The sequence below is a fragment of the Rhodotorula graminis genome (genome assembly GCF_001329695.1).
Source record: "Rhodotorula graminis WP1 unplaced genomic scaffold RHOBAscaffold_2, whole genome shotgun sequence".
NCBI classification, from domain to species: domain Eukaryota; kingdom Fungi; phylum Basidiomycota; class Microbotryomycetes; order Sporidiobolales; family Sporidiobolaceae; genus Rhodotorula; species Rhodotorula graminis.
This window is the reverse complement of record NW_017264929.1, coordinates 852,241-860,396: the sequence shown is the minus strand read 5'-3', so window position 1 is coordinate 860,396 and position 8,156 is coordinate 852,241. Positions and strand designations below refer to the sequence as shown.

The 8,156-nt window shown below is 69.3% G+C and overlaps 2 protein-coding genes across 2 annotated transcripts; one reads left to right on the top strand and one right to left on the bottom strand.

Annotated features, from left to right (window-relative positions):
• Positions 1-603: 603 nt before the first annotated feature.
• Positions 604-2,166, bottom strand: RHOBADRAFT_8597 (uncharacterized protein; the record flags this gene model as incomplete). The annotated part of the gene is made up of 5 exons (XM_018419223.1): positions 604-1,098; positions 1,183-1,259; positions 1,354-1,495; positions 1,652-1,908; positions 2,043-2,166. Coding segments are annotated over 5 exons (1,095 nt in total), but the record flags the coding sequence as incomplete, so codon positions are not given.
• Positions 2,167-2,215: 49 nt separating this feature from the next.
• On the top strand, positions 2,216-3,687 carry RHOBADRAFT_41574 (uncharacterized protein; the record flags this gene model as incomplete). Its single annotated transcript, XM_018413910.1, has 7 exons — positions 2,216-2,234; positions 2,571-2,578; positions 2,652-2,765; positions 2,872-3,114; positions 3,220-3,375; positions 3,461-3,518; positions 3,605-3,687. The coding sequence occupies 7 exons, from the start codon at positions 2,216-2,218 to the stop codon at positions 3,685-3,687; spliced, it is 681 nt and encodes a 226-aa protein (XP_018273629.1).
• Between the last annotated feature and the right edge of the window lie 4,469 nt (positions 3,688-8,156).

Below are 8,156 nucleotides of genomic sequence, written 5' to 3'. Positions count from 1 at the left end.
TCGAGCCGTCAAAAGTCGCAGCGCGCTGGGGCGCGGCGGCTCCGTGGATCGCCGAGACCGCTCGTCCGCCCGTTCGCTCGTCCTCTCGCTGCCTTGTTGCGTTGTGGACCTGTTGAGTTCGCGGCTCCGCGCGTCGTCGAGCCCGCGAGGCGACGAGTTGGACGAGCGGAACCAGAGGCCTCCGTTCGGCGGGGCGGCCGGGGTCAAGGTGACCTAGGGGCCCAGTAGCCCAGGTGCCCAGAGGCCCGAGAGGGCTCCGAGTGACGGAGATAGGGAGAGAGGGAGAGAGGGAGAGAGGGAGAGAGGGAGAGAGGGAGAGAGGTAGAGAGGGAGAGAGGGAGGGAGGGAGGAAGAAAGAGAAAAGTCGCGACGCACCAACGCAAACGGCGCCCAGTTGGTGACGGCCCACGCGAACCCGGCGCTCGCGACGATAAAGCTCGCGCCCTCGACAGTCGTCGCAAACAGGGTGCCGAACAGGAGGAGCGAGAAGAGCGTGTTGGACAGGGCCCACAGGAGCGGGAGCGAGAGCCAGTCGAACGGGATGCGCGGGGGCACGAGGAGCGCCTTGGCGCGTGCGACGAGGGGCGAGGTCGACGTGGTGGGTCGGCGCGAGGAGGAGGATGGGCGTTGGTCGTGCTGCGACGAGGTGCTGTTGCTGCTGCTGGCGGCGACGAGCGGCGGGAGCACGATCGACGTCGCGAGGCTCACGACCGAGTGCCACAGCATGGCGTGCGTGCCCGCCCTCGTCGCCCTCTCCCTCACGTCCTCCGGCGCGTCCTTGAGCTCGGAACCCGGTCCTCCCCCCTCCCACCGCGTCTTGACGTACATCTCTGCGACCCAGGTCGTCGAGAAAAACAGGACGGGGAACCACCCGATCCAGCCCGAGAACTGGACGTTGAACACTTGCTGGATCGGGCGCGGGAGGTGCCGGATCGTGTGCCACACGTCGGCGAGCGCGCGCAGGGCGCCCGACGACGAACCCGAGCCGCCGCCGTCGGCGTCGTCGCCGGCGCGCGAGATGAGGATGCGCTCGCGGACGCACGTGACGGTGACGGCGTGGGTGCCGATGAGGAGGACCGACGTGAAGATGGTGAGGACCTGCACGAGGTGGGCGAGGGGGAACAACGAGTGAGCGAGTGTCGTCGTGGAGAGAGAGACAGAGAAAGAGAGGCGCGGGCGCACCTTGAGCTGCTCGCCGCCGAGCCACCCTCGGGTCCACCACACGAGGTCGATGCCGCCGATCCAGTACCCAAACACGGCTGCGAGGCGGGCCCTCGAGGGATGTCAGGTTCTCCGCCGCGAGAGAGAGAGAGAGAGAGAGAGAGAGGGAGCGGAAGGGGGGAGGGGACGCACCGCCAAAGCCAAACATGCGCCCGGCCCACGCGTTGACGGCCGGCTGCTGTGCGGGCGGCACGACGTCGACGAGGAGCGAGCGGTCCATGGCCTGGATCACGTTGACGCTAAAGTCGCTGCTCGTGGGTGTGGGGCTGGTCAGCTCGAGGGCTTGGGCGCGCACGAGAGAGGACGGTAGGGGGCCGGGGACGGACATGAAGTAGACCGAGATGACGGCGCAGGCGATGGCGAGGTGGTTGTGCTGCGTGTGTGCGGCGAGGGAGAAAGAGTCAGTCGGCGTCGTCGCTCGAGGGCGGACGAGGGGGCGTACCAAAGTCGTGCCGTCGTCGGCAAAGACGGCGGCAATCTCTTTGCTCCAGCCGAGCATGAGGACCGACAGGCTCGAGCACGCGCAGCCGGCGACGATGAAGGGCCTGCGGCGTCCGAGGGTGCTCTTGCAGCGGTCCGAGAGGACGCCGACGAGGGGCTGGACGATGAGGCCCGAGAGCGGGCCGGCGAGGAAGACGATGCTCATCATGGATTTCGAGACGCCGAGCGACAGGAGGAAGGGCGACGCTGTGGCGGGTGTTGTGAGCGCGTGTCGGTGGGGAGGTGGGGGAGGAGGAAGGGAAGGAAGGGAAGGAAGGAAGGAGGACTAGGTCAGCGCAGGTGCAGGGGATGGGGTGGGGGCGAGGCAAAGGGGGACGGACCTTGAGCCATCTCGCAGCTCCACACGAGCTGGAGGCCGAACAAGGGGGCGGTGAGGACGAGCCAGCGGAGCCACTGCGGCGCCGAGGGGTTGTTGGGCAGGACGGCCGAGCGGCCTACCCAGCGGCTGCCGGTGTGGAGGGCTGGACGGACGGCGAGGCCTGCACCGCCGGCCATGGTGGTCGTTGTTGCGGGTGAGAGAGAGGCGGCAGTCTGGCGATTCGGCAGCGACGACGGCGAGACGACGACGGAGCTCCGAACCCGACCTCGCTCAACCTCTCTCTGTGCCTCGCCTGCTTGCACTCGATGGGTCAGTCCACTCTCTCCCCTACCTCCTCACCCACGAGCGAGCGCGCCTCGCCTTGCCCCCGTCCACCTCGCCCTCGTCGACCTCCTCATCTCGACCTGGCGTTCAACTGCCTCGGCACGGCCACGAGCAGGGCCAGCCAGACCCTCAGCCTCGCCCACAACCCTCGACTAGCACTCTCCACTCACAGGCACCCGCACTGACACCCTCCTCGCACCCGCAGACTTCCAGGTCCGTCCTCATCGCCACCTCGGTCCCTCCCTCTCTCTCAGCTCGGCCTGATCAAGCCACTCCACGCACACAGAACCGCGTCGGCAGCAAGTTTGGCGGCGGTGGTGTCGCCCGCGCCGATGAGGCCGCCATCGACCGTCGCGAGCGCCTGCGCAAGCTCGCCCTCGAGACCATCGACCTCGCAAAGGTGCGCCCCGCCTCTCTCTGGCCTAGCCTTCTTCTCTCAGGCGCGTCGAGTCTGCCTGAGCTGACCCGGACCTCGTCGCCCCCTCGCGCGACGCCCGCCCCCGCAGGACCCCTACATCCTCCGCAATCACCTCGGCGGCCTCGAGTGCCGGCTTTGCCTTACGCTCCACACCAACGAGGGCTCGTACCTCGCCCACACGCAGGGCAAGAAGCACCAGACCAACCTCGCGCGGCGAGCGGCGCGCGACGCGCACGACCCGGCCGCGTACGCTCAGCAGCTCGCGGCCCAGTCGGCAAAGCCCCAGGTGCAGACCAAGTCGTTCATCAAGATTGGCGTGCCCGGGTACCAGGTGCGCCCAACGTTCTCTCTCTCTCTCTCTCTCGGCGGCGTCCGTGCCCGCTCGTTCGTCGCGCGGGACCTGATTCTCGTCCCTCCCTCCGCCGCCGCCCAACAGGTCACCAAGGTGCGGGATCCGGTGACGGGCCAGCTTGGACTCCTGTTCCAGGTCCACTACCCTGAGATCAAGGACGGCGTTCGGCCACGACACCGCTTCATGTCGGCGTTCGAGCAAAAAGTCGAGGTCCCCGACCGCAACTGGCAGTACCTCCTCGTGCGTCGTCGCCCTCTTCGTTCGCCGTTGCGCTCGCTCGTGCGTGGTACTGACGGCGATCATCGCGCGTCTGATGGGCGCACAGATCGCAGCCGAGCCGTACCAGACCATCTCGTTCAAGATCCAGGCGCGCGAGATCGACAGTGCGCCCGCCTCCCCTCTCACCCTCTCCTTCCCTCGTCTCTCTCGCCCAAGTACCCCATCACTGACCCACTCCTCGCACCCGCAGGCACCGAGGGCATGTCGTGGGACCACTGGGACCCGGACTCGAAGACGCTCTCGATGCAGTTCCTCTTTGCCGCGACCAAGTAGCCCCCCCCCCCCCCTGCTCTCTTGCCCCTTGTCCCCCCATGTTGTATCGATACCGCTGTGCACCGTGCCCTTGACTCGGTGAGAGTGCAGCCTGGCAAGTTCTCGCCCGAGAGCAAGCGAGACGGGAGGCGCAGCGGAGGTTGCGGTGCGCGAACGGAAGGGCGCTCGGACCTGCGAATCGCGCGGCGGCTCCTCGCGCTTTTGAGTCAACGCCCGGCACGCAACCAGAGCCCCTGTCGGGCACCGCGCGGTGGCCCTTGCGAGTGGGGAAAGCTCTCGGTCGCAATCGAAACAAGTCGAGTCGACGCACCTTGCCCGTCGCCTCGTGGCTCTCTCCCTCCTTCGCACCACTCCCCCGCTCGCCTCTCGTCCCCCTCTCGCTGGTTCCCTCCAGCTCGCCTACGCTCCCGCAGCGTACCCAGTGCGCCTGACCACGACCAAGGCCGCCCGTCCCTCCAGCGCGCCCCTCTCTCGATCACCCTCCTCGAGCCGGCAACCCGCCCGCCCGTCCACGGTCCACCTCGCTCCTCCTCCCTCCCTCCCTCCTCTCGCTGGATCCACCGCCGACCGAGCCGTGCATCCGCCGCCTGCCTCTACCGCAACCCCCCGTCCACCGCGCCCATTCCCCATCAACCAAGGTGAGCCCGCGCCCCCCTCCTGCACCTCGGCCGAGTCCCACTTTCTGACTCGCGACTCCCGCAGCACACGCTTCCACCATCCCGCCCAAGATGTCGACCCAGTGCTTCACCACCGCCCCGTTCCAGCGCACCAAGCTGTGCTCGCCCTCGACGGATTTCTGCCCGGCCAGGCGCCTCAAGCGGCTCAACCGCGAGGCTCTTGGTCTTCTTCCCTCGTCGTCGCCGTCGACGGTCGTCTAAGCCCCGCCGACTCGGTCCACCACCCTACGTCTTCCACTACCGCCACCGCCACCATCGCCACCTCGGTCAGCAGCACCGCCAGTGTGCCTGCACCTGACGCCGCCCTGTTGTCGCCGGACGACCTTCTCAAGTTGCTCGACGAGCTCGAATCGACGTCGGGCCCGGGCACCGCAGCCGCTCCTCCCCCTCCTGCAACGCCCGTGTCTCCACCTCTCGTCCTCCACCCGTCCACCACTACCACCAACCCGTCCACGTCCACGTTCACCACCGACTCGTTCTTCCCGCCGTTGCCGCCGCACGCGAGCGGCCTCGGCTTTGACCCGGCGTCCCTCGCCTCGTCGTCGTCGTCGTCGTCGTCGTCGTCGTCGTTCGCCTTCTCGATGGACCACGTCGCGCCCCAGCACTCGAGCATGTCCTCGTTCGCGTTTGCGAGCAAGCCGTTCGACGCTGGTGCGTCCCCTTCTCGCCGACCTGTCCTCGCCTCGACCGAGCCCCGCACTGACCTCGTCGTCTGTCCTTCCCCTCGCATGCGCAGGCGACATCCTCATGCCTTTCGACCTCGAGCCCGCCGCGGCGGCAACGTCGGCTCCGCTCGACCTCCTCGCCTTCCCCGTCTTCGACCACCTCATGGGCGCCGCCGCGCACGCCGACAACCTCCCGCCCTCGTCAACGGCGCCGTACCACCACGCGCCCGCCGTCGACCCAGCGTCGCTCGACGCCCTCCTCGAGTCGCCGCTCGGCCTCGCGGCGTCGACCGCTCCCTCGGACACGACGAGCCCGCTGTCCGAGTTCCTCGCGTCGCCCATGTTCAGCCTCGCCGGGAGCCTCGCCGGCGGCGCCGACTCGACCGTGCCGAGCGCGACCATGAGCGAGCTCCCGCTCCCGACCCCGTCGCCGTACGAGCTCGCGTACGCCTCGTACTCGACGCCGTACTCGTCGGCGCCGCTGTCGGCCTCGGTCGATGGCCCGGCCCTCGCTTGGTTCCCGCCGCTGCCCGCTGCGGCGGCTGCCCCCTCGTCGTCGTCGAGCTCGTCGTTGCCGGCGGCGGCAATGTTCAGCGCCGCGCCCCCGACGCCGGCGTCGACCATCCTGCGCCCGCTCCCCCCTCCTCCTTCCCTCGCGCCCACGCCCTCGACCTCGTTCGCCGCTCCCCCGTCCGCCGCCGCCGCCGTCTCCGCAAAGGGTACCACGGCGCTCAAGCGTCCCGCCCCGACCGGCTTCCGCCCCGGCGCCCCGCCGCTCCTCGCGCTCGACGCCCCGATCCAATCGCGTCACAGCGTCATGCCCTCGGCCACGTCCAAGCGCCGCAAGACGTCGGCCGCCGAGAAGGCGCTCGCCAAGCGCAAGCGCGACGGCGCGTCCGTGTCGCCTGACGGGCCCGGGGAGGAGGCCGGTGCGCCCGTGCCCACCACCACCACCACCACCGCCGCCGCCGACGGCGACCTGCCCGCCGACATCGTCGCGGCCGTCGAGCGCAAGCGGCTGCAAAACACGCTCAGCGCGCGCAAGAGCCGCGCGCGCAAGCAGGCGCGCGTGCAGGAGCTCGAGGGCGAGAACGAGCTGCTCAGGAGGCGGGTTAGCGAGCTCGAGGCGCTCCTTGGGCTGGCCATGGCGGGCGCCGGCGCTGGTCCGGGTGCGGGTGCGGGTGCGGCGTGAGGAGGGCGCGCGGGTGGTTCTGCTTCTAGTTTCCTCGTGACTCCCTGTCTCTCTCTCTCTCTCTTCTCCTCTTCTTTCGTCTGTCCCGCTTGCGGGCGGCAGCTCCTCTTGCTCGTAGATTTCTCCGTCTTCGAGCAGACGTGCGACGCTCTCTCCTTGTCATCCAGACTTTGGCTCTCTCTCTCTCTCTCCTTCGCCACGATTGCGCCAGCGAGACGAGAGCGAGTAAGTGCGGGCACTGAAGGCCGGAGGCCAGCGCGCGCAGCGCTCCCTCGACGCACGAGCCCGGCTGGCCTTCCCGAGTTGCGAGTCGCGCTCTCTCGTCGCTCCCTTGTCGGCGTTAACTAGCCTCGGGTTCCAGTGAGACAAGCTCGGGACAAAGAGAGAGGGCGAGGAGGAGAGGAAGATGTGCGACGAGGCGGTCGAGGCAAGCAGCGAGGTTCGAGCGCAACGAGCAGCGCCAAGTAGGCGGCCGCTCGCTGTCTGTGCGGCTTCCTTCCTTCTTACTCGCACACTCTGCAGTGAAGCTGCGTGCCATCCCTCGCATTCGCAACCTCGAACGTCCTCTTTTGCTCGACGGGCGAGCTGCGAAGCTCGAGTCGACCTTCTCAAGTTGCGGCTCTCGTTCTCTCGAGCCGTGCTTTCTTCGGCCGCGACGTTTGCAGTGCGACTAGTTGCATCAGACGCATTGGGTACTGTGCACGAGAGAGATAGGAGAACCATATGTAGAACCGAGAGGCGAGAGGGAGCAAGTCTACGAAAGCCCGGGCGTCGGTAAACGAGCTTTCTCGCCGTGCACCTCACCTCGTCCCCCTGGTCCTCCCTTGCCGCACGCCCGCGTCCCGCTCACCGCTCACCGCCCTCTCGCGGCCCGCGTCGTCCCACCGTCACCGCGGCGCCCAGCCGCCACGCCGCCCCAGCCCGCGCTAGAGCCAGAACTGGGCGCGCCCGCTCCCGCCGGCTCGAGCGTGAGCGGCGGCGCGCGCGGGAGACGGACGCCGAACCGCGTCGAAGAGGTCGTGTTGAAGGGTGAGGGCGAGGGGGCGTGGAAGGGCGAGGGCGAGGGCTGCGCCGAGCTGCCGGCGGGCGAGGCCGAGGAGGGTGGGGACGCGGAGGGCGCCGGGACGGGGCGCACGACGGCGCGGCTCGGAAGGCGAGGGAGGCGGATGCGGGTGTGGAACGCGCCTGGGTGGGTCGTCGGCTCGGGAGTGGTGGGCCACGAGGTGGAGGAGGAGGAGGAGGAGCGGGCGGTGGGAGGAGGCGGGTGGTGCGGCGGGTCGAGGGAGGGGCGCGAGAGGAGGGGGTGTGCGGCTCGAGAGGACGGCGAGGGGAAGGAGTAGGGCGCCGAGGAGGAGCGAAGGTACCGGGCTGAGGGTGGGTGAGGCGCGAGGGGGAGAGGGTCGTGCGCTGCGGGACGTGCGACAGTGTCAGCCGGCTCACGCAAGACACAGGAGCGCATCGCGCTCGCCCCATCGCGAACGCGATGCGGCCCAACTCGCTCGCTCGCGCCGCTCGACCTCGAGAGAGAGCGCGCAGACGCACCTTCTCCTCCCTCCTCCCGCACCTCCTCCCTCTCTTTGACCCTGCACCCTCTCACCGCACACCACAACCACATCTCCCTCGCCGTCCTGAACCCGCTCACTCCCCCCGAGTCGCCCAACCTGCCCGCCGCCCCTCCCGTACCCGCAACCGCAACACTGCCCGCGCCGCTACCAGCTCGGAATCGCGCCATGCGCTCGGCGAGGCGTCTCTCGAACGTGCGCAGGACGAGCGCCTCGACGAGGAGCGCGTCGGCGGGTGCGCCGCCTCGTGCCTGGGGGGGCGCCGAGTGCGCTCTGGATGCTGCTGCTGCTGCGACGGCGGCGGCAGCGGGCGCGGGCGCACGAGACTGAGTGAACAACGACAGGCACTTCGCCGCCGCGGCCGCCGATAACC